Here is a 26,168-nt window from a genome sequence, read left to right as displayed (position 1 = left end):
TGTGTAATTAAATACATGTAGGTTCCACCTAGCATTCACCAGCCTGGCCTGAGTGTCATTGTGTTACTGCCTAAACCAGGTGTACTCTGCATTTTGTGAACATGAGTGACTTTTTGTTTTATTTCTGTAGATGATGTGCTGCATACCTTGACTGGAGCCATGTCCCTGTTGCGAAGATGTAGAGTAAATGCTGCTCTGACCATACAGCTCTTCTCCCAGCTGTTTCATTTTATCAACATGTGGCTTTTTAACAGACTAGTTACAGCCCCGGATTCAGGGTTATGTTCACATTACTGGGGAGCTATCATGCGCCAACAGCTTGGCCACATTGAAGCCTGGGCAGAAAAACAGGGTTTAGAATTGGCTGCTGATTGCCACCTGAGCAGAATAGTACAGGTGAGTTTATTTCTGATTGACACCTCTCACATATTCGTGTATTCAAAGACAATATTTGCCGATGCTGTGTTCCTAGAAAATAGCACGTGGACAAGTATAGCTTGTGTGAGTCGGTCCTGGAATGCTGAAGTAGCATTGAGTTAAAGACACAAAGCATGTTCTCAGTATTGTTAATGTTTAAGTTACAAGTGAAATTAATAGTGAACATGGGTGTTAAATTTCCATTTATAAGACTGAGCCGTAACTATACTGAACAGAGACAGGAAGAGTAGCTGAAAAATTGATATGCTTCATTTATGACAGATTTAGTAGCAATTCATCTTTATTTAGTGTTTGTTTGGGGGAGGGGGCTATTGATGTCGCTTCTGTTACAAATCTGTCTTCTTGCTTTCTCTTTTCCCATCTCTTATCTAAAGAATATTTAGACACAAAGATTAAAGTTTTATTCTGGTTTGAATTTGTCATCTGGGAATTTTTTCTCCCCTCTAGGCAACCACATTGCTTACCATGGACAAATACTCACATGCAGATGTTCCAAATATTAACAGTACTTGCTTTAAGCTGAATTCTCTGCAGCTACAAGCCTTGTTGCAGAATTATCACTGTGCTCCAGATGAACCACTCATCCCAACAGTAAGTCTCTTCTATCACTCATTGTCCAGTTTTAACATACCTGAGATAAAAAAACCACCAGCTTTGAATAGCTATCTTACCTTTGGTGGATGTACTTCACTGACTCAAGCAGGGTGTTAACAAGAATCCCTTATGCTGAGTTGGAAAGGAAGGTACCATTCCATGTTGCACATATTCAGAAAGGTCTCGCTGCACTACACCATCTGTAATGAAATATAGAAAGGTGATAGAAGAGAGAACAGAAGCACCCCTACTATCTGGTTCTGTGTAACCAGAAGGAACAAAGTCTGATAATTTGTAGAAATCAAGGGAAAGCATCAGAAACACTACACTTTTTGACATGTGGAATATAAATATTGAGGGATCCTGAATCCCTTCATACAGGCAGCAGACAGGTTGTCCTTTGATTAACATATGGATACCTGGAATTTGTGTGTGTGTGTGTGTGTATATATATATATATATGTATAATGATGGTTTTGGGACTGTGTTTTTTTCTTGATATTTAAGATGACTGACTATTCAAAGTTTTATCCATGGCAAAATTCAAAAGACAGCTGTGTTTTTGCACAATTGTAAAAAACGCTCTTCGGGTAAACTCTTGACAGTTCACTGATCTCAAATCAAAAAAAAAAAGGCAGAGGCAGTCTGATATTTATATAGCTGAATGCATTGTGTACAAAGTCCATCTTTTATTAACTTTGGATGCATTTGTTTATTAAGTCAGAAGCACTAATACAACAGCCCGAAAGGTGTTGGGGGAATGGGAGGAAGGACTTGTAGTTTGGAGATGTTTTTATGCATTGGCTACCAAACTAAAAAGTTTTTTCCTGAAGAACATAACCTATATTACTGGTTTACACAGAAGTAGAATTCCATAGTTGCTTGATTTTTTATTAATAATAATAATATATCAAAAACATGCACCACAGATTTGGAAAATACTGAAGTAAAAATAAGAGCTTCTGTCTCATTTGCTAATACAATTATCTATGGGATTTCATAAAATAAAACAATGCAGTGTACTGACTGTACATAGCAGAGCCAAAGAACTTGATTTTTCTTGCAATCTTAGCATCTTTTTAATGTAAGTTTTTTTACCTTAATAAAATGATCCCTTTGTAGTAACAATGTGTTTCTGCCTTCTGTCCAGGAATTGATAGAGAATGTAGTAACTGTTGCAGAAAATACAGCCGATGAACTTGCTCGCAGCGATGGCCGAGAAGTTCAGCTGGAAGAGGATCCTGACTTACAGCTACCTTTTCTCTTACCAGAAGATGGCTATTCCTGTGATGTTGTCAGAAATGTTCCAAGTGGTTTACAAGAATTTTTAGATCCACTATGTCAAAGAGGTTAGTGCATTTGTTGTTTTGCAATGATCTGTGTAGCAAACACAGAATGCAGAATATATTTTAGATAAGTGTAAGCCACTTTTTCTTTGTGTATGCTTCAGTCTTTTTATACTATGTTGTTCAAGTGTTTGCTTTTGCAAGCCATTAAAATTACTAAGGCTTTTTTGATCCTTACCTTTTCTCACTGTCCCTTTCTTTCAGTTTCAAGATCCTAAGTAAGCAGTGCTGAGTTGTCGCCCTGATTTTTTCAGGTTTTCTAAAGCCTTCTGAGTTTACATTCTTGTAGAAAACTTTCTCACACAACTCTGTAAACCTATTGTTCTGCATTCCTTCATGGAGGTGGAGAAATTTGATGTACAGGTAGTTTGTCCAGTGTCATTGGCGAGGTGGCACGTTCACCCTCCAATCCACTGGCACCTTTTGAGAACTATAAATGTTGGAGTAAGAGGAAATAAATTAGTCTCTTCATCGTGACCATAGCTGTGGTGCATCATTTTTCCTTGTGTCCTCTGGTGATGCTGAGTTACTAGAGCCTGCTGAAATATTGTTTTGCCTTTGCTCCAAAACTTCTTTGATTTCTAAAATTAATGTGAAAATTAATTAACTATTCAATATAGTTAAAATCAAAAATGTTTTTTTTACTCATCAGCTGCTTCCATGTAACATTAAAAAACCCCATGAGGTTAAAATAATTCTTTCACTGTTGATCAGTGAAACTTATGGTTTGGGCATTTGTACTCCAACAGAATTTCAGATGACAAGTAAATGACATCTTGTGGTTGCATGAAATTGACTTAAACTTGTGAAAGTAAAGCACGGGGTCTGTCTGAGCATTTTCAGTAAATGAACAAGTTATAGTCTTTATTTGGGGCTACTCAGTTTTATTAGAATTTCTTGATTTTCTGCTTAAAAGCAGTTGTTTTAAAAAAAAACAGGAATGTCAAGGTAAATAAGAGGCTATAGCAGAGGAGGCTATTGAAAAAGCAGACTTGCTCTATACTACAGTGAACCTTTGCAATTGTTGCTTCCAACTTAGTTTACAGAAAACCTATATTCTTGCATTTAAAAGAAAAGTAGGAAAGTGGCTGTTTTGAAAGTCCAGTTAGTAACAGAGGATGTAGTTTTGAGACTAAGGAGCTTAGTCGAATCAATTATTTAATTAGTAAGTATAATTCAGTTGCCATACAAATGGCTGTATATTCATTATAAGTAAAGCTTTTTTAATGCATATGTTCAAAATTTTACTTTTTGGGTATACCTTAAGTTATGCTGAGAGACTTTTTGGAGTGAAACATTGTGAACTGAATTGCTGAAAAAGTGTCTTTATGAGGAGGAGAATAACATCATGGATGGAGTGATTAATAATTTCTGTGTGATGTGTGTTCTCAATGTCCCTGATTTAGGAGAAAATGTTGGATATTTCTGAACTGCTGTGGCTGCTTTTTCAAAACTGTAGGAATTTTTCAAATAACAAAAAGTAAATCAAGCTAAATACCTGTTAATTGCAGTGCTGCATTTAAAACTATATTGAGTGCACACAGAGCTTCTCCTCTGCTAAATCTGTGCTGAGATTGGTTAGCTAGACCCTCTGCAAAGTAGATTTCTGTAGCAGTGTTTTAATCAGAGTTCTGGTAGTTTGTATTCTAAAGGATGATTTGGTGTTTCATGTCTCTTCTGAATCTGGTTGGTAAAAGCAATATTTTGCAGCCCCGGAGTTTTCTATGAACTTGCAATGTCTTTAAGTAAGTGTTTCTGAGAAGCAACAGCTGTAGATCTATAGGATTTTGTAGATAATAGCATAAAATTGCAGCAAAGCCCATAATGGCATCTGAGATACAAGAATTAACATGTTAATGAATATAAAAATAATATTTTGTTTTAATTAATCCCTTGAGAAAGTACCATGACTATATTGACATTACTTTTTCTTTTAGGTTTTTGTAGACTAACACCTCATCCACGGTCACCAGGCACGTGGACAATATACTTTGAAGGTGCAGATTATGAAAGTCACCTGTCCCATGAGAATGCTGAGCTGGTAAGTATTGATTCAGTGAATAATTACTGACTGCAGTCTTGGCAAGCAATTGAGTTTTATGTGATCAGTTTTAGTCCTTATTAGGAAGAATAGGCTTCATAATTAAATCTGTAGTTCATCAGTGAATTTGGTACAGTTAAGGAACTGTTTGGAGATTTTTTTAAGTCACTGTTTTTCTAGGCTGTAGCATGATTATAATTTTCACAGAAGTAAACTTTGTCATATTCCCCCAGTCTGAGAATAAACAGTGAAGAAATTTCTTCTAAACACAGGCAAAAATATATATGGATGTGGATCCATAAATAACTTATGGAACTGCAGGCTGCTTTTATTTATAAATTAGCAGTTACCAACCAAATATTTAATACTAAGTTCTAGTCTGGTGCTTTTTCCTGAAAAAAAAAAAAATCTTTAGTTTTCCTTTACATTATACTTACTAAAAAGGGTCTCACTTCAGTGCAAGGTAAGGGTTTTTTCTCTTCTGTTGTAAGGGTTTGTTTGTTTGTTCTGTGATGGATTTTTTCTGCTTGTCTGTTTGAATGTCAAAGTTACCGAACAGCTTGATTTTGGAAAGATGGTGGCTTTATATGAAATAATTTTTAGAGCAACGAAACAGAAATAGCATCATATTTTAATTAGTATTTTCAGCTTAAAAACTACTTGCATTTCTAATACTTGAACTCAGTCAAAAAGTACTAATATTTTTTTAATTACCCTCCTTGGCTCATATTTTTACTTGTCATGGGTCTTGTGGACCTTGTGGTTACATTTCAGTCTGAATACAAGCTAATGTGCTCCAACTGACATTCCTCAGCTAATGAAGATTGTGATGACAACTTTTTGAGTTGAGGAACTGGCAATGTTGAAAGATATAAAAAAAAAAAAATAAATTACTGAACATGTCTGGGGACTCCAGCTGTATTCAGGGGTATTCAGAAGTGAAATTTTTTGGAACTTTATTTCAAACGTTTAATTCTGCCTTTGAAATGAATTGGCTTCTTAATAATTCTGCAAAGATAATATCTTATAAAAATTGAAAAATTGAAAATTGAGCTCTCTGGGTAGATCACCATCACCTTTGTAGTAGGGGCCTATGGAGTCTGAACTTCAGTTTTCATTAGAAGTTACTACAGTTTTATAGACCAGTTACATTTCGATTTGTGATTCATTAATAATCTCATTATGAATTAAAGAAGGAGGAACAATGAGTAGACCTCAAAGTTTCAGCAGTGTAGTATAACACAGGTTTAGTACTTAATATGAACCCATATTAATTAAATGTTAGCTATTTTACCTCTAAAATAGATACCAGATACATTATTTAGGGGGTGAGACCTGCTGCTCTAACAAAGTAGTTTTGTTTGTAATGAACTATTTTGCTTAGTTACTTTCCTAGTCTGGCAGTGAATATGAACTTCTGAATTTTTTCTTCTTTCCCCTTCGCTATTTGATAGGCTCAGCCCTTGAGAAAAGAACCTGAAATTATCACTGTAACACTAAAAAAACAAAATGGAATGGGACTGAGCATCGTTGCTGCCAAGGTATGGAAGTCAGTTTGTTTAAGTCTCATTGAAAAAAGCCTGCTGTGGAAAATGTTAATGGAAAAAGTCTGTTTCCCTTACGTTATTTGTGCACATTGTGTTGACCGTGCTTTTATTCTGATTGGGAAATGTTTCTGTAAAACATATGGATGGGGACAGTACAAGGGAAAACATAATATGGATACAGTTATTATGACACTTCAATTCAAACCTCTGCTCTAGGTTTATTCAGTTTTTTCAGAGCCAAAAGTTAGCAGTGTTATTAAACGGAATTAATAAACAGGTGTATTTAGCACTTCTGCTGAAAGTAAAGAAGTAAACACAAAGAATGTGTGTGTGGGTTAATTGATGAATAAATATAACAATTCAAATGTATACATTAAAGTTGGAATACTTTCTGCCATGAAGACAACACCTTTTGCACAGAGTAGAGGTGCAAGAATGGCTTTACTTTTGTTTCTTTACAGTGGAGACCTACAGCATAATAGCCAAAATTGTGGGTGTATGCTGTAGCTAGCAGCACTACATAGTAATGTATAGAATGCACACACAGCTCCAGCCACCAGATGGAAGACTCCACTAGTTGGTTGGTTTTGCTTTATTAACTGAATCAAATAGCAAACATAATCTTTTGAGTTTAAAACTTGTTATAAATTATGCAACAGTGATACTAAAAAGTCTGTGTTGTGATTAGGTGGTATGCAGTAGATGGAAGATGTCTTTCCTAATGTCTCTTCACTGTGTAGTATGTGAAACTTCAGAACACTGTGGTACTCCTTGGCACTCAGTGCATGAGCTGAAAACATGATTGTTTTACTTCTAAGTTACCTCACATAATTAATTGCTTCTAAACAGCACTGTTTGGTTTTTTGGTTTTTTTTTACAACCTTCACTCATTTCATAGTCTGTTCTTGAAATGGTAATCTTGCATGGTATCAGCTTTTAAGAATTATTTCTGACATCTGTAAAGGAATACATGGTGTCAGGTGTATAGTTCTTTTAAACAATCAGCAATTATTGAGGAAACAGTTCAGGATCTGGAAAATGTAACTCAATTTTCTGCTCTGATTTTAGTGGAGTGGGTTAATAATTTGAGAAGCAAATTCTTGTTCTTGACACTGGATTAAATATGTATCAAACTTCTGACTGCCATCTGTATTTCTATTGAATGTTTCAAAATGTGCCATGGAAGTAATTTTTTTTCACTGTACTCTGTGAAATCTAATTTCTCATCGAGAGTGAAGCAGCATATTACAGGGGGAAAAGTTTCCTTTTTCGTTGGAGCTGGCTGGCTTCTAGATGTTGATTTAACAACTGACATTTAGCTTCCATTAGCAGTATGTAAGAGTGCTACTGGTCAATGTGTAAGCTTGATCTGAAAGTTTTTTACAAGTTATTTAATACATTTCATGAGTTCTGACATCTGTAAAGGAATACCTGATCAATCATGAAAGGAACAGTTTTCACCTGCACACTTGCTGAAACACTGGTTCAGACTGTCATATTTTATCTTAGTGCTGTGTGCTGCCCTAATACTGGAATTCTGATATAAAAACAGTTATGTTTTAAATCTTGCTCTGAAATAAGCAAGAAACAGATTGTTTTAGTTTTGGTCTATGTACAGTAGAAACTTCTGCTTAATATGAAGTCATCAGAATGTTCATTGGATAGAAATGATTATATGCATTGTTTGAATCAAGTTGCTGTAGTAGTTAAGTAGGATTATTTTCAAGATGTTCAAAGTTGCTTGCTGTGAGTAATTATCAGCATGTTTTTCCTGTAATAGGCTTCATAAAAAAAAAAGAGTAAAGAAGAATACAAAGAATATACAAGCATTAATTTTCTCAATCTGGTCAGAGCAGAACTGCTTAGAGAATTGAGTGAGTGTGACTGAGAAGCTAGCAAGGGTTGGTGCATTTTTTCTTTATATTCCTTAGATTGTTGATATTTACTGGCATATTTTTCTACATCTCTCAAGTAGTATATCTTTTAGCAGTATAAAAGTTAAATTCTCATTTTTAACTTTGAAAATGCAGAAACAAGTCCAGTAGAGTATTTGTTAAAATTTTCTAAACATTAACTGGATGGAATGCCTGAAATGAGAGGGAGAAGCAAGTGTGGAATAGATTCAGATTTTTCTAAACTTTCTAATAGTAAAAGGTTGGGTATTAGGTGCTCATAAAGTTGAAGAGATGAAAGCTCATACTTTCAGAAATGCCTAGTTGCTGCTGCCCTGCACAGGAGCCCAGTCTGATGCTGACCCAGTTGTGTTTAATGAACTGTTGGTTTCTACAGTGCTGCAAAAGGGTTGTCGCAGTAGAAAATGCAGCTGGTCAACAGGCCCTGCTCCAACCAGTGAAGGACAACCCTGAATCTGTTTAGCTTTTCTCAGGAAAACAGTTCTTTTCCTGTGATGTGACAAAGTACTTGCTTTCAGTAACGTATTGTGAGAATACGTTTGCATGTCAGTGCTGACTTGCCTTTCTTGTTACGTGTTACGGGGCTTCTCATACTTGTCATGGGCTTTGGATTGAGCTTGTTAACATGCAGCTTGATGATATTTTAGAGGTGGACAAAATGGACAGATTGTCAGGAGATCATAAAGAAAAGTAATACCAATGGACTGCTTTTCTTCCTTCTACCCATTGCAAAAAAAATGTGTGCTTTCCTAGTAAATCTCTGTTCATCTCTGAGGAAACATCTAAAAGTTTGTAATCTAATGATTATTATTAGTTTTGTGGTTTTATTAGCTTAAAGTCTGTGCCAATTAAGAGTTTCTAATGACAGAATTAGAAATCATACCTTATATAATACCTTTACACCAAATGTTCATAATTATCAAGTGATTGTTACGCCTTCTCTTCTGCAATCAAAAAACAAGGATTGAACTTGAAGCAAAGGTTGTACAAGCAGAGAAGGAATGCAGCTTGCATTGAAATGCTGTGCACCTGCTTATTCTTATGATAGAAGTATTACCTTGGGATACCAGGTGATTGTAAACATGTGTACATTATTGTAATTGAAACCAAAACAAAACCTGAAGAGGTGAGTCAAGAAGCATATGAAAGTGTCAGGTCCCTGGGGAACCCTGTGTTGGATCCTCTTCCCAACTAGAGACAGGTAAAATGTTTAAGTGCATTACTACTTTCACTTTCTAATCACAATTACTCATAATTTATTTAATTAGACATTTTAAAGGCCTGCCAGGAGTGCCAGAGAGAGCAAAAATTCAGTGCATCACGTAATTCACCTAACTTTTGTGTTATCTGAGGCAGGACAGGACCTCTGAGCAAACATGTAGTTAGTGCATATGCTATAGGCAAACATAGCAGAGAAAACAAGTTTACTTATGAAACAGCTGTTATCTTCCAGAGCACTGTAAACAGTGTTGTGCTTGTTTGGGTTTTGTTTTATTATTTCATAAATTGGAAAAATATCTAACAGCAATTCTTAAACGGAATGCTTTAAACCAATTTATATTTTTATTTAAAATTAAAGTGTGTAGCTTCATATGTGATCCAGAAGAATAACTTCCTGTTCTGCCCTTTGGTAGATAGTGCCTGTTTGCTTACAGTAATACTCTGTAGCTTTCTTAGCAATAGCTTTTGTAATGGAATATGGAAATGTAGTTGGTAGGAGTGGTCGGGCATAGGGAACGGGGAGCAGTGTTGCTTTTTGAGGTTGTGTGCAGACTTTGGTTGCTCTAACCCTGAAAGATATTTTGATGTTAAAAGCTGCCAGACTCCCAACCACATTGTGGTTAAGTTTTTATGAAATCCAGATGATTTGGAAGCTGCGTGTGCATGCAGTTTACTTTAAAAATATATCACTTTTTTGGGGGCTTTCGCATGTGACTTCTTAGCCATCTGTGGGCCAGCACATTACTTCCTGTTTAATTTGGAGGTTTTTTTGTCTTTAGTACAAAAGGGCTCCCTTTTTGTTTTTTCTAGCAGTTTTCAGAGTTTAATAAAGCCTCTAAAGTAAATGGAAGTCAGAACAGCATAACTGATTACGTAACAGTCTGAATATTGTATTGGTTATAGCTGGTGTTGATAAATGCTACACTGTGTCATAGCATCGAGCTCCGAGTTATCTTGATGGGTATCTTGGAAAATCCAGCAGACTAGAGCTGGTGGTTGCTGTTGAGGGCTGGAAGAGAAGTGGAGAATTGTTTTTTTTCTTTCAAGGATCTGTAGTCCCGGAGATCAAAATGTGGTTTTCTGTTGTTGGAAGAACAGAATCCATGGTAAGTCCGTTCAGGTTTCTGTTGGGACTGTTTTTCTCTGAAGTTTTACTATCCCTGTACTTCTTCCTGCTCTCTTGCCTGTTTAAACCTGCCAGTAGTTATTTGTTCATGTAGCAACTATGTAATACAGCATGCAGTTAAATATAGTCAGATGTTAGTAGCTAACTTTCTAAAATCTAGAGAGAAAAAACTAATTTTTTAGCTTGTTCTTCATATGTACTTCTGAAATTTGTGGAAGTGACTATTAATATTTAAAGTTTCAGGTGTGATAACTACTGTTTTACTGTGCCAGAGCATGAATAGCATGACCTGTGATCTGTTTACTTGTCATATTAGTTGGCTTTAATCCAGGTTCCTCTAAAAGTCTGTTTTCCTCTTAAAAAATCTTAGTAGAATAATTGAAAGCAATGTCCCAAGCAGTGTAATCTTTTTAATACTCTCTAGACCCTTCTGAAAAGATCAGAACATTCAAATTCATTGCAGTTAGGGTGTCTTATTCAATATGTTCGCAGAAGAGAGGCATTTAAATTCTGTTTAGATTCCTACTGCACGAAAGGAAGGATTTCCATGTCCTGCAGGAACGATAGAGCAAGTTTTGTTGATTAATCTTTGCATGCTGGTTATATTCATTAGTGCATTGTGATTTAGTTCTTTAAAATATGGCACACTTCTACTTCTTGTCCAGTCATCTTTTAGTAGTATCAACTGAAAAAGTTACCTTAAAATATATACAAGGACCTTAAAATACATATGTATATGGCCCCACTGGCACATAAATCAGAGTGTATTTTCTAGGATTTTTTAACAGGTAGTCAGACTAAGGAGTGCTTACTGAAATAGTGTGAGAGGTGATAAGGTGTTTCTTTTTTAATAGAAGCATTTTAAACATGAGTATGACAGTTCAGCAGTAAATCCTTCAGGGAACGGACTTACTGTTCTAAAAACAAATTTGTAAAATATACATCATTTGGCAATCTTGTTTGTTCTTAAAGATAAGTTAAATGATTCTAAGTTGCTTTAATTTCTAAACCACTGTTTGTCATTTTATATTTAGCAGTCTGTTCAAGGTGTTAAATTTAAGGAGGATTTGAGACCACAGGAATATCAATTTTAAAGTAAAATTTTTATGAAGGTTTTTCCTACAAATATCTTGTAGGAGATCCATGTAGAAGAAACAGGTTTAAACATTCATTTAATTATTTTTTCCCAAAATTGAAAATTATGCTTACAGTTAATTATACTGGTAACAATATACAAATGTGGATCTAACCTGTGTTTGCAAATATAGACAGTTGATAGGATTTTTTTTTTTTTTACTTTGTTAGCTTTTTACATGTGTTCTAAGTCTTAAGATTTCAAATACCTCAGCATTTAAAGCCTTCCTGTGGCTGTGTTTTCTAAGTATTTAAGGAAATTTTCTGGCCTTTCCTCCCAGCATGAATTAATTGAAATGTTTCAGTAATAAGATTTAAAATTTTGTGGAGGTGGTTTTTTGTTGGTTTTATTTTTTTTTTTTTTTTTTTTAGTGTTCAGTACTAAACGACTAAACTAAACTACTGGTGTTGTCTTAACAGGCTTCTTAGGAGAATCTTGGGGAAAATACAGTATAATTCCCATTTCCAGAACAGATTTCTCAGTCTCACAGAAATAAAATAATAAAATAGTATTTTGCCAGTAAAATAGTAGATTGCCAGTTTAGTCTTCATCATGAACAAATAAGTAGCTGTTTTGTTAGCAATTTGCCTGGTTTTTGTTGATTCCTAACTTCCAGCAGAGTTTTTGCTTAAATTTTGGTGCCCTGTAAATGTTGTACAAAATTTTTTTAATGCTTTTATGTGCTGTGTAAAATCTGAAGGTTACACCATCACAGTGTGATTGTTCTTCTTAGTAGCTGTGAGACCTCAGCTCTGCTCATGTGGAGTGGATTTTGTCTTATTTATTCGCTTGTATTTAGATTGATACTGCAAATATGTGACCCAGACATGTATTTTAGGCCTTCTGAAAGATAGTCAGTTTTTAAATTCATGTGCCATTTCCTCATTGCACTAATACCCTGTGTATGCAGGCATTTCTTAGCATGCCTGCTAAAATTGTAGTGCACATACACCGTAGCTAGAATTCTTGTACCAGGCTTCATTAAATTCTGGCATTCTAATAACTTTGAAAATTGTGTTTAGATGCGTGTTAATACAGCTTGCTTTTTTTTTCCCTATTAGTGGAAAAGACTTTTGGAACTTAGTAAGTTTCTGTGTTGACTTTTTACTGTATGAGTCATACTCCCAGTTGGAGTAGGAATTTAGGTGCTTAATAGTATGTGTTAGTGTACACACTAACAGGATTACATTGTATCCATCTGAAACTGCAGAGCCTGTATTTTGTGGAAGTTAATGCTCTGGGTTTTTTGGGCTGTAATTTATCCTTAAACTATAAAAGCAAGTTCCATTTCTTTGAAAAATGCAGAGATACAGGGTGGTTTTCTTTTTTTCCAAAATAAATTGCCCACTATGTCTTGCCTGTGAAGGCTAATGCAGACATAATTAAGCTGAACCATAAGATCAGAATTGAGTTACCGAGGGAGAGCATCACAGAACCTGCAGTACAACTTGTAGATTTGTACATAACTCTGAGTAGTATTAGTGTGTCAGTGCTCATGGAGTATTTATAGCAAATGTACATTAAAAAGTTAACCCTTGTCTGGTGAAATAGAGCTCAAGCAATGTATTTTCCTTGAGCTCAGTGAAAGGTTTTTCCTTTGAAATAAAAGAGAAGTGGAATCAAACAGGCTCATGTATTTAATTTCTTTTTTTTTAAATTAAGTGTGCCTTTAATGCATTTGTAGTATATCAGCAGCATTTATAATAATAAAGAAGGCTTCTTTTTTTCAGAAAGGTTAAGAAAGACTAATGAACAACATTGCTTAGTCTTTTACAAATAGTGTATATGAAACCTTTTGCATTTACTTACCACTTTTCCCATTTCATGAGAGTAAGAGTAAAGTAAAGTAAGTTAGGAACTGTTGCATACTTGATTCCAATCTTAGAATTAAATGTTAGGCCAGTTGCCCTCCTGGAGTGTGAGAGAAGTCATGCTGTTGTAAATGTATATATTTCTGTTTAGCACAGAAGATGCTAGAGCTCTTTATGTCAGTGTACGTGCTTTCCATGCTGAACACTTAAACCCCCATACAATTACATATGAACAAGAGTACAGTACAGTATAATTATTAATGCCAATTCAGGATGTCCACTTCAGAACATCCTGTGAGAAGCACATTCAGAAGATGAGAGTATGTTCACTTGCTTGCTTTGTGTGAAAGTCAATCTTGATTGCAAACATTCTTTTATTAAAAATACTCCATTAAACATAACAAATCTTCAGTCTTTTCTCTTTACTCCCTTAGAGGTTTCTTGTAAGTAGAGCATCTGGATACACCAGACATAGTTTTTAGGTAGTTTGATGTTTCAGATGTTGGATGTACTGCTGCCAATCTACCTTTTTTTAATCTGTGTAGTAAGACACTTCTCATCTGTTTTTCCCACTCAGTTCAGTTTAAAGCTGCTGTGGAATTGGTCTTAGCAGTTAAATGCTTTGTTTCTTTACTTGTTGAATAATGTTGATTATCACCAAAGTTTTGGTAATAATATTGTGCATTTTTTCTTTAATTGGAAATATTTTGTTTTGTTTAATTGGAAATATTTTGCCCACTTGTGACTGTACTTTTTCTAGCTCCAGAAATATGTGGATTTCAGCCCCCAACATGGAGGAGTACGTGAGAGGGGAAAGCAGAAGTGTGTTGTATCTAGAGTATGGGTCGGTTTAAAAAATCTTTTTAAGTCAGGGTACAACATGACTCAATGCAGCTGTAACCACAGCTAACAGATCAGGTTTAGATACAGTAGGCTCATTTATATTTGAAAGTATTTTCTCTAATGATGACAGATTTCCAAAGTGTCTGCATTGGTCTTGAGGCAACACAGGCCTTAGCTTTCTCTGACAAAGTGGGGTTTTTCTGATTTTCAAGTCCAGAAAAATTTGCCCTTGTTAGAGGTGGGACCAGTAGCTACAAAGTTGGCCTTTCTCCTGTCTCTGGGCCCACAGCAAGTAGTTCACTGAGTCTTAGACTTAATATGATTAGTACCTAAAGAAGATAAAATGTGTACTCATCCAAGCTAAAGAAGGCCTGCAGCTTTGTGGGATGTGAGTGTTTGGGTGGTCAAAAACCTTTGCGTTTGCCTCCTAGAGAGTGAATTTGTAAATTTGCTGCGTAGTTTAGTAAATTGTTATTTTTTAAAATGCTTACAAGCTTGGGTTATTTAATTGCTTCTGGACTAATTACTTTCCAGGGCAGTCCGAGTGAGACTTGATTCTGTTCCATAAACTTGCTTTTAAGGATGTTTATTAAAACTTGCAGAGAGCTTCTATGGAAGCTTAAGAATCTGGAATCAGGAATTAGCCTTGATAAAAATCAGTGAAATCTACTCTGGGTGTAGGCAGATAAAAGGCTGGTATCAGACTTGATAAGCTACATTTCTATGCTATTTTCTTTAAACACATTTTATTTGCAGTTGATTCATTCTGTATTAAACTGTTAAATTTTTATAAAATATCACAGAAGCTTAAGTGACTTGGAAAAACTGTCAGCTCTAAGCATTGTGAGACATCCCAGATACTTTTAGTAAGGTATATTTGTGTATGTGTGCACACATCTATGTGATAGTTATATTGTTAAAATAAAATCTTACTTTGTGTTTGAAGATATGAAGAATTTAAGAAAATCTTGAAAATTACTTATTTTAAAAGATCTATGGTTATGTGAACTACTGACATGTTTTGACATATAGTCTTGGTATCTGAAGCCACCTTAAATTGGAGTATTACTTAAAAAGGTTGGTGACTGTATGACACTTCTGTGGATTCAAAATATGTTTGGAGAGTGAAGATACTTTCAGTTCAGGACTACTTTTTCATTTTATTATTTATGTGAAATTTGAAACCATTTACATACATATGTACTTAAGACAGAAATGTACATTTCTATATTGAAAGATCATTAGGAAGACACTGACATTTTATGGAAAAATGTCAGAGTTGGCTTTTATATTAAAACTTTCTTTATATTAAAACATCTAACTTTTTAAAATTGTAATTGAAGGTTATTTTTTTAATCAGGTGTGATTTTGCAAGTCTTCATTGGAAGCTGTTCATTGCTTTAGTTTTATCAGGGTGATAAACAAAGTATATGAAGCTCAACGGGTGTGGGCCAAAGAGGCTTCAGAACAAGTACTGACAGGACCTTCGTGTTAATTGTCTGGAGCAGCACCGGTTTGGTTAGGTGCTGTACTGCAGATCTGCTCTGCAGATGCATAGTTTTTCCTTAATTACTTAATACAATTCTCCTGTTATTTTTAACAACTGTAAAAGTGTTTTTATAATAGTTTTTCTCGTTATAGTTCTCATTATAGGTATTGAAATTACCAGGTCATTCTAGAGGTCTCCTAAAACTGCAAGAATATTGCTAACCTTACAGAAAGTAAGGCTGCTTTGTGATCCACCTACATTGGGTGGGGCATGGGAGTCGTTCAGCTGTTAAGAGGTTAGCGCCTAGTCTACAGATGGACCTTCACTCCCTCTCATTCTTTAGACTGGGCTCCTGGTGGGGCCATGTTGATGTCTCAGCACCTCCAAGCCATCATTCTGCAGGTGGCAGGTCCCCATGAGCATGTCACAGCATGGGTGGCTCACCTGGGAATGAAGCTGCATGTTGATTCTCACTAGAAGGAGCTGGCTGTTGTTTCACCATGCCTTTATGGCTGCTTGTCCTGGCAAATACCAAATGGGAAGGAGGAGCAAGCAGAATTTCCTCTGCCTGCTTTTAATGCTTCTGTGGTGACTCATGGATAGCTGTGGTGCTGCCATTAAGAAGTCTGTTGGATATTCCTGTTATTCAAACTGTGACTTTTCTATACAGTTGCACTACATGGTGTGTTCTGGTTTTATGGCTGATGGAATGTATGTGAGACAAAGGTTCCTGCATCTGTTACTGACAAGGAAGTTTTATAAAACTCATCTTGTGACATATTAACACTAGCAATAAAATCTGTTCTCCTTAACTACTCCAGTTAAATCTGTTAAGTTTATTAATTTGTTACTGTGGTACTTTTGTGCATCCTCCTGATGTAGGAGTAGCAGTTTCTTTTTTTAGATCACTGTTGTTTATCTTGTTCTTTCCTTCATTGGTCTGAATACTTTATAGAAATAGCATTATAGAAATAATGAAGTTTATTTTAGTTGAGTATTCTTTAATGCTGCCTCTTTTATTTCTACAGTTTTCATAGTGATATTTTTAAGCAAGTGCAGTATTTTGTGCACAATCCTTTTAGACCAAGGAGGGGCTTGCAAAATAATCCTCACTGTGCAAACAATTATGGGCTAGTGTGTACTGATATATTATAAATGGATGTGATGGAAAAGGACTTGTTTCTTGTTAGGCTGTCCAAAAACTGAGGTTAGATTGCATTATCCAGCTTGGTCCTTTGGCTTCTTTAACATGACAGAGTTTTTGTAATTAAGCAGAAAATTGTACCAGGGTTAAAAGGGGCAAATACCCTTTTGGACAACAGGTATGAAATCTTCTTTGTGTAGCATTGTCCCAGTCTCAGCTGAGTTTTTTGGTTTTTTTGTTTTTTTGTTTTTTGTTTTTTGTTTTTTTTTAATGCATTAAATCTGTTTGGCTCTGTTGTATCAAATTAGTTTTCCTTCCATCCTCCTTCTCCCAGTGAATTTGTTGGGTTTTTTTGTTTTTTTGAGATTGATGTCTGTTTGACTTGAAGAATGAAAATCTTATAAACAAATATAATACTGGGGGGAGGTTGTTTATTTTCTTCACCTTTCAGGTTCTGTTTTAGTGAGGTACTGTAGTGGTTAGTTGTTTGCTCCCCTGCCCTGTGTCAGTGCCATCTTAAATATAATGTTATCACTATTCTAGAGGCTGAAGTTGTGCTGACCAGAAGTGCCAAAATGGGCTCTTTAACTGCTATGGATTGCCACAGTTGCATGAGTTATCAGAACTCTTCCAATCTTTCAGGCCCTACAAGAAAGTAATTCAGTTAGTTTATTTGTTTATTCAATAAATTCTTTACTTAATTCCTTTATGATAGGTGATATGTCCTGGGATCTAGCTCAGGTTTTCCAGTTATCCTACTGCTATTTAGAAGACAGTTAGAAGTGAAAGTTTACAAAGTCTTGATTACATCCTAATTTTCCAAATATGAGTACTTAGCGAGCACTTTTCCTGAATTAGTTGAGAAGAATATATGTGTGTGCATGTATAAGAGCACATTTATCAGAATATACCAATGTTATTTATACATGTTTTAAAAAAAAAGTTATCTCTCAGGTGAGATTTTAATGTTGGCTTTAATTGTTGGATTTTAATGGGTTTTTTTGTTTGCTCCAGTCTGACTGAATTAATTCATCTCCAAGATAAAGAGTAGTGTTTTCTTTAAAGCACCTAGAAGCACTTGCTGCAGTTCCAGCTGGTTAGCTGTTCTCTGCTCCACTCTTTGGTCATATTTTCAGGTGAAGTTAGATTTGCATGGACTCTGCTACTCATGGCCTGTGAACAGTACTGATAGGAAACTCAACAATCATCATCATCCAAATGCATAATAAACCCTTTCTGTGTTTCATTTCCTTGCTTTTTCTTTTCCTTTGTTTTTATTTATAGCCTTAGGTTGTAATTTTAGATTCCATCTTGTAAGATTTTTCTAAACATGTTTTTGTTCAGTGATAAGAACTATTTCAAACTAGCCTGCCTTGTAAAAAATTAAGCTACTTCTCTTTTCTAAAAGCTTCTCTATCTTCCTTCAGTGCAACTTTAAATATTGTCACACCCTGTACGGGGCCACACAGATGAGATACAGGTAGGTCTAAGGAAAGTAGAACTCCTGGCAAGTTTTAATCTCTGGATTTATTGATAGTGTTTCATACCTCAGTTTTTCATGTATCCTCTTGACTTGTAGCTCCTTTTAGTCTATCAGAGAGGGAGGACTCCTTGTTTATTTCATTTTTGCATGGTAGTTTGGTCGCTTAAACATTTTCCATACATTTTCTTAATTTAGGTTTAGAATAATGACCCAAGTTAACATTCTAGCAGACATCTGTATGCAGAAGTGTCCTGTGTTTATTTTTACTTCCCAAGCAGGATTAGAAAATATTTTGAAATTCCAGTTATTAAAATTCCAGTCAAATGGAAAAGTTGTCCTTTGTCATAGATTTCCAACCTGTAAACCACAGCAAATTTAGGATTAATTATTCTCATATACTGACTAAACTCCAAGTGCAATGTGTTAACATTTTTCACTTGCGCTCTTTTAAAACATCTAAATACTTCTTAAGATAAGTGTGAGATTATTAGAAACTCTTGGTACAAGTATTGCATCTCATGCAAATGTGTGGTTTCATCTTGGATACTGAATTTAATAGCTTGCCTCAGTTTCCCCCATGTGTTGGCTTTCTGCATCTTAAAGATGAATAAGCCCAAGCATGGAGAAGATTATTTTCAAGAATATTTTCCTGCTTTGCCTCAGAGACCTAAAAAAGCTCTCTGGAAAAAAAGGGGGGCAGGAACATAACACTTTTGTCCCATTATGAAATTACATGAGTAAAAACACATTGTTTTTTAGCCAGATGCATTTTCATCAGTTTTACATGTGACATTATCTCCATCCCTTGCTAAAGTTAGGATTTTTTTTTTTTACATTTAGAAGGGGAATGGGTGGGACTTGGCAAAATTGGGAAGTGTCTTTTCAGTGTATTTGCTATGCAGGCATTCAAAAGCTTAAAAATTAAGACATTTTCTACTCTGTAGTTTACTTCTCTGTGTGGGAACCTCCATGTATGTGGGTGTTTGTTTTGCAATTGTTTTAGGGCTCAGCTCCCACTAGAATACAGTTGTTTTGCAGACACTACATTATTGCTTGAAAAGTCAATAGGTGAGCTATAGTAGGATTTAGGGATTTCAAATGGTTTAAGTTGTTGGGTTGAAAATAATGTTATTCACTAAATGCAGGAATTAACCTCCCTTAATGATCCAGGCCCCTCCTAGCAACCTCCTTTCCTGCCCTGTTATGAACAGTCATGCTGTTCTGTAAACAATTTAGGGAAGCTGATTAAGTTGAAAACAAAGCTTGTATTTGGGAGGAGGGGAACTGGAGACAGGGATCAGTTGAGTCTCCAGCCAGGTCTGTCATGGGACCTGCCACAACACAGTAGTGTCTGCACAGCTCCAAGTGTGAGACAGCATGGGAGCAGACAGGTGGGTTTCTTCCTGACATTCTGTATAAGTGCACTACTACTGTCACTGTAATTAATTTATTATTATAGGACTTTAAAAAATCCTGAAATGTGTGGATAGCGCTTCACTGCTGGCCTCAATCTAATTCGCTCTTCTTTATGCACTTTATTTGTGTATAAAGGTTTTTGTGTATTGATTATTTAACTGGATTGTAAAAGCACAGAATGGAGGTGTTTCTCACATTAAAGCTTAGGTCTGATGTACATCAGGTATCAGCATTTTTAAATACCATATTCCCTTCTTCAGTCCCCAGTTCACTATTTGTTGAATTATGTTCAGCTAAGATCTTCCTTATAGAACTTTTTTTCCCCCTAGGGTTCTGTTTTGGCTATGCTTTATAAAAGTAGATATTATTTAGACATCTTCAGAGAAGTGTTATAGTCAGTTCAGTTCAGAAATATTGTCACCTAGGTAAACTGAAGCAGCAGGAGTAGTTTAGTGAATTTTTTCCTTAAATTACTAGTTACAGGGAGGATTTCCCAATTTTTTTCTCCAAAGGGTATCTTTTAATTTCTGCAAGGATTGCAGGAAAAAGTTGCATCAAGTGTGAAAGAAAATGGGTAGATTGATATCACTAGAAAGTGTGGTACAGTGGCTTTTTTGAATATAGAATATCTTATATTATTTTTGAAAAATACTTTGTTTTTGTGATTTTTTATTTGGTTATATATATATTTGAGAAAATATGCTGTAGGTTTCAGTATGTTAATCTCAGGGAAAGGGAATAAGCCATCTCTTTATGCTTACTGCATTCTTGCTTTCCACAGTCATCTGACTCCTTTACAGTTGTGTTCTTCTGTTTGGATTAAAAGCCATATGGATACACATGCTTCTGGTATTAACGGTTGGAGAAAATAAAGAAAGTTTATCATATTTTTGTTACTGATACACACATGTTATTGCTCTATTTGTGGGGGAATAATTTTAATTATGTTGACTATCACATTCCTTTGAAAAAAAAGCAGTTTAATAAGTAGTTCACAAAGAAATCTGTTTTATTGTAAAGCCAGTAAATGAAAACAGGAAAACCCAAGTGGAGTGTATGAGAATTTTATTGACTTTGGAGTTTAGTATGGGTGACTACATATTAAGAACCTTTTTGTGTTTCTGAAAATTATATATTTCCTTCTAATGCAGCCTTCTGGAAGGTAGAACCAAAGCAGAATCAAGTCGATTTCAATAGAAATTAGGAATTTGGATTCAAGTTACCGTAAAGCTTAGGGTAAAAGTTGAAGGGAAGGTGATGAGTTGATTTTAAGCGTATTTAGTGAGAAGTCTTCCCAAGCTTGTGAAAGCACATGCGTATCGTTTGAAACATGTTAAATGACATGTAAATTAGAGGAGAAGCTCATTGGTCCTAATAAGACCTGAGTAGATGTGGTAACTGACAAAGATTTTTTCCTAATATAATCTGGAGAGAGATTTATTTTCAAATAATTGTCATGCTTTCAAAATGCATTAGTTTTGTGTTTAAGTGAGATGACTTGGAGCTAATACATCTGCTCATAACTTCCTTTAAAAGAACAGGAAAGAGATTGACAAACCATATAGATATCATTGGAAAAGAAGCAAGGAGGAGTAAATGCCAGCTCCTTTGAATCATAATGAAGAATTACTGTCAGGGTTAGAGTATAGGCACAGTTAGAGCTAAAATCCAACTGATGCGGTATCTTCCAGCTGTGGTGCCTTTATCCAAAGAACATAACAAAAGTGTAAGATCTTTCTCTCCTGTGAGGAAAGGCTGGGAGAATTGGGAGAATTCTAGTGGAAGGTGTCACTGTCTGTGCAAAGGAGGTTGGAGCTAGATGGTCTTTAAAGGTTCTTTTCAACCCAAACTGTTCTGTGGTTCATCCTGGTTTCTAGCTTTCTGTAATTTCAGAGTGCATAGTATCTGTTTGGGGAGGGTTATGTTGGTTGGTTGGTTGGTTTTTTCTCTAAAGCCTCAAAGAGCCCTACCGAGAATCTTGGATTCTGTTTACACTTTGGCATCTCTCAGCAGTCTTGTTCCTGGCTGTTTCCCAATTTAATTATGAAATCCTATGGAAAATGTTTTGCAGGGTGGAGGTTGGTTGCATTTTGTTTGTGTTTTACTATTTAAAGCATGCTAGATTTGATAGGAGAAGTAAGAAAGCGTTTTCTACTGGCTGATTAGAGAGATGATAAATAATTCTATCAGTGCAGCTCCTAATCTCATTGGCCTTCAGTTCCTTGATTGTTGCTGAGCTGAGGAGCCCATATGTCTGCTTAGCTGGTTCTCTCAAGAAAGATACTCCATTTTCCTGATGATTCTTGTTATCACCTGAACCTTATGGTTCTGTTAGTGTCATTTTGTAAGGAAGTAATCAGAATTCTAAGCAGTTTTCTAAAGGTGACCCTTTTAGCTTTTTAGTGACTGTAGTGATTTTTGCTTTGTTCTTTTCTGTTCTGCTGGCTTCCAGATTTCTGAGCTGATAAAAGATGGCTCTGAAAACAGTAACTAAGCCTTAGGAGTTAAAGTCAGTTTAGAAACCACTCTTATGGGTATTTGCACAATTGAAAATGTTTATTTCATCACTGTCTGCAAACCAATATAAGCTACATATCATGTGGCTTATACAGAAGGTTTCAACTTCGTTTAGTGTGCCTAAGAGTCATAACCAAGCATGAGAAAGGTGATTATATGGATGAATATAGTGTCTGATGCAATAAATGAGTACCAAAGTTGTGTGATTGTGTGCACTGTTTTAAGTGGCAGTGCTCTTCCAAAGCTTTGCTTGTTTTTATCTAATTGTGTGAGACAGATCTTTGTCTGAATTCCTGGACCTAAGGGGAAGAGATTCCTGCTAGCATCCTTTGAAGTTAGGACTGAATAAAAATGCTGTCGATTCCAGGTGGAGGAATCTGGTTATCCTTGGTCAGTGTGGCCACCAAGAAAAGCTGCTGTTTGGTTCCTGCAATGACAGATGTGATGCATGAGGTTATAACTGCAAGGGTGGGTGGGTGTGTTGCTGTTGATTCTTTTGCCCTTTGGAATTCAAGGTGCTTGCCTTCAGGTATACTTAGTGGCTGGAGGCAGAGGAAGGGACATATAAAGGCTGTCATTTAATTTTCAGTTCCCTGCAAGGAAAGGTGGTAGCTGGTTCTGCCATCAGTGCCCTGATGGGAACCAGCACCTTAAGAAGTTGAAACATTACTTCACATTTCAACCAGTGAAGTACATTTTCACCCCATTAGTGCTCCAGCGTTCAGCATCATGTGATCCATCTGCAACTCTTGGTTTTGACTTATTTGATGAATCCTCTATTTGGTACATTTAGTTACATTATTGTTATTTGCCTTTTTTTGGGAACACATAAGAGCATGGTAAACAGCACGTATATTTAGGGCTCCTCTGCAGACTTTTGTTCCTTGTGCAAACTAACAACTTTTGATCCATTATTGAACCTGTTATTAATACACAAGGACAAGCTCTTTCTTATTGCGCATCACCTTGAAGTCTTGAAGAACTCCTGCTAAAAGATCTTGTGATGTCCATCTTGGATATCTAGGTGTTCAGCTAGATCGTCCTTCCTCATATACATCTTGGTTGCTTGGGGGAAAAACAGAGATGTGTGAAGCATGATTTTATTTTCCATTACATTTATCTAGCTGTCTTCTGACTTGTGTTTCTCATAACTTCAGCCCATTTTTCTGGTATAAAGTTGAAATTACTGTGCAGTTACAGCAGTGTTTCTTCAGAGCTTTAAAAAAAAAAGGAACTAAACTCTCTTAATTTCTTTGTATTCTTTCTAGACAAAGAAAGTATCTGTATTTCAGTTACTTTTTGCATTTTTCCTTTTTATCTAAAAGTATGACTTAAGCAATTATGAAAAATTTGGACATGTAGAATGCTAATCTGGAATCATAAGACTTGAAGGAATTATTTTTCTGCGTCTTTTGTGTAAACATTTGGGATTAACCCAAGACTTAATGAAAATAGGTCTTTCACTTGTGTAGAAAACCATGTCTGTGTAACACTAGCTTTTGAATAATCTTCACCTTGGTTCTTATTTTACTCTATTATAACAATGGGAGCAATGCATGCTTTTGCTGCTAAAACAAGAGTTGAAAAGGAGGAGGGAAAAAAGGAGGAAACTATATATTCAATATCAAAGCAACTTGAGGGGTTATATTAGAAAAATGCTGTTACAATTAAGTCTGTGCTGTGTTGAAAACATGCTTAGCACTCTCCTAAGTGACTAGCAGAGTAAAATGGCAAGTTTTACTTTGTAAAACTTGCTGTAGTAGATAAATGACAAGTAATAGTCTTACATTATAAGAGACGATTTAAAGGTTTGTGATACTAACATTTGGACTGATTTGTGTGGTGTCTTGTACATTGGAGCATGTGGATGACACAACAGCATGGCTTGAATAGATGCTTCCATTCTTGTATCTTGGCATCTGTTGGTATCTGTCTTGCAATAAGTTCACTGTTAACAGCCCTTTGAAAATGTAGCAGAACACTTTTGAGGAAGATGTTTTATGAACAAAATTGCATGGTTTTGCACTAGACTTAAATATTGGCTCTGTCAATTCTAAAATACTTATGTCTGCTTTACTTGTTTATGTAAAGCTAAAGATACTCTGTTCCTTTACACTGGCTCCTTTACAGTCCTAATGAATGTAAAAAACCACTTCTATTCCTTTCTCATGTAATCTGCAATTTACCTTGTTTCACTGGGGTACAGTGCTCTCTTTAAAAACATAATAGAAAGAGGTATAAATAACAGCGTGTAAAAGTGCAAATAACTATTTCTTATTAGAAGAAGACTAGAGCAAACTTTTAAAGTATAAGTTTTAGTTAATGTATTTTTTTTTATTCAAACTTGCATTAAGAGCAAATATTCTTTGCTTCTAACAAAGCTTGCAGTTTTAATAGGCCTACTGTTAAACTTTTCATATGACTTTAATTGAATGTAACTCTTCTCTGCATAATTGGTTTTTCTCCAGTTTGAAAATATATAAAAGTAATGAGAAAGTAGAAGTTTGCTTAGCCATGTAAAATTTTGATTTAAGTTTTTGGAGTCCTTAAGAGATCAAATATTAATTAACTAAATGAATGCCTCTTTCTCTGTAGGGTGCTGGTCAAGACAAACTTGGAATATATGTCAAGTCTGTTGTGAAAGGAGGTGCTGCAGATGTGGTTAGTAATATTCTTAATCATCAATTTCAAAAGTAGTAAGAGCCTTCAGAAATGCTTGAAAATCCTTTGTTTACTAGTTTGTGTGAATGAATGATTGTTTTAATGGAGATCATGTTAGCATTGGTGTATGAATTTTCTTCTGTTGAATACGTATTTAGGATGGTCGTCTGGCAGCAGGGGATCAGTTGCTTAGTGTGGATGGTCGAAGTTTGGTGGGCCTGTCCCAGGAGAGGTATGGAATGCTTTCCTTGGTTGCTTTTATACAAAGAAAATGTTAGCTTAATAATGTACCGAAATGGGCAGAAGCTCATTTTTTTACACTTTAGGCTTTGTCTTGGCGTTTGATAACTGCCTGTGGATAACCTTAGCAACAAGTTCAACTGTTTGTGTACTATTTTTCTCTTCTTTTCATATGATATGGGTTATTTATATAGAAGTGTTTGTATTATACATTTGGATTTTGGTTTTGAACAGTCTTTATTTAGGTCTAATTTAAAGTACTTTGGCTTTGACCTTTGCAGCAGAAACTGGAACTAAATAGTACTTGCCAGTAGGTACTGTCTGTGCGCATAAGCCTATCTTCTTGTCATTATCTTGTAATTCTTTTCAAAGTGATTTTAAGTATTAATCTGAAAAAGAGTGCTTCGTCAAGCAACAGATTACTGATAAAAAGGGTGACTAAGTAATACAGTGCCTAATTTAATTTTGTTTTATTTACTCTGCCTTTTTTGCAGGGCAGCGGAACTTATGACTAGGACAGGTTCTGTAGTAACACTAGAAGTAGCAAAACAAGGAGCAATTTACCATGGTCTGGCAACCCTGCTTAATCAGCCATCCCCAATGATGCAAAGAGGTAAAGATACTAATATTGGTGTTCATAACAGCTTTGTAAGTCTGCCTTCTACATTCATAAGAATGCAGAAAATAGAATATTTTATAGTATCTTAGCAAGTATTACTATAATACTAAATCAGAAAAGAAATACAATTGGACAGAAAAAAGGAAATTTCCTTTCTTATCAGAAATTCATCTGTTTTTAAATACTGCTTGAAATTTTCCTAGTCTAGTAATTAATAAATCCTTTGCATATGTACTCTCAAAAGTTAATTATGCATTTAAACAAAATTCTCATTTAATTTTTTTTTAACAAATGGAGTATAATTAATATAAGGGGCATTAAACTTAATGGCATTTTTGTCCCTTTCATAAGAGCTTCTCTCATCTCAGAATATGTCTTCCTTGTAACCACAGAATGCAATGTAACTAGTAGGAGAGAAATAAATGTGAACAGGAGCCTTGGAATGTATTTTGCCATTGAATTTTAATGGTTTCTTTAAACTAGAAATGTTGAAACATATCTCCTTAAGTTTAAGTGTCTGATCATAAGAAGTTCTTGGATGCTTCTCCAATGTTTTATTTTATCATCCTACTTCAGGGTACTAA

At 35.4% G+C, this 26,168-nt stretch overlaps 1 protein-coding gene across 15 annotated transcripts in view; it reads left to right on the top strand.

The window, feature by feature from the left end:
• The window catches only part of AFDN (afadin, adherens junction formation factor), a 116,167-nt gene that overhangs the window by 68,569 nt on the left and 21,430 nt on the right, over window positions 1-26,168 (top strand). For all 15 annotated transcript variants that reach the window (XR_008436229.1, XM_053973339.1, XM_053973335.1 and 12 more), the window contains 8 exons: window positions 131-396; window positions 886-1,029; window positions 2,183-2,381; window positions 4,316-4,419; window positions 5,874-5,960; window positions 24,660-24,725; window positions 24,884-24,957; window positions 25,460-25,578. Coding sequence is in view for 14 of the 15 variants with exons in the window: in XM_053973339.1 (XP_053829314.1) it covers window positions 131-396; window positions 886-1,029; window positions 2,183-2,381; window positions 4,316-4,419; window positions 5,874-5,960; window positions 24,660-24,725; window positions 24,884-24,957; window positions 25,460-25,578 (1,059 nt within the window). In the remaining variant the exon portion in view is untranslated. The remainder of the gene's footprint in view (window positions 1-130; window positions 397-885; window positions 1,030-2,182; window positions 2,382-4,315; window positions 4,420-5,873; window positions 5,961-24,659; window positions 24,726-24,883; window positions 24,958-25,459; window positions 25,579-26,168) is intronic.

This window comes from Vidua macroura, chromosome 3 (genome assembly GCF_024509145.1).
Source record: "Vidua macroura isolate BioBank_ID:100142 chromosome 3, ASM2450914v1, whole genome shotgun sequence".
NCBI classification, from domain to species: Eukaryota; Metazoa; Chordata; class Aves; order Passeriformes; family Viduidae; genus Vidua; species Vidua macroura.
This window is presented reverse-complemented; position numbering and strand designations above follow the sequence as displayed.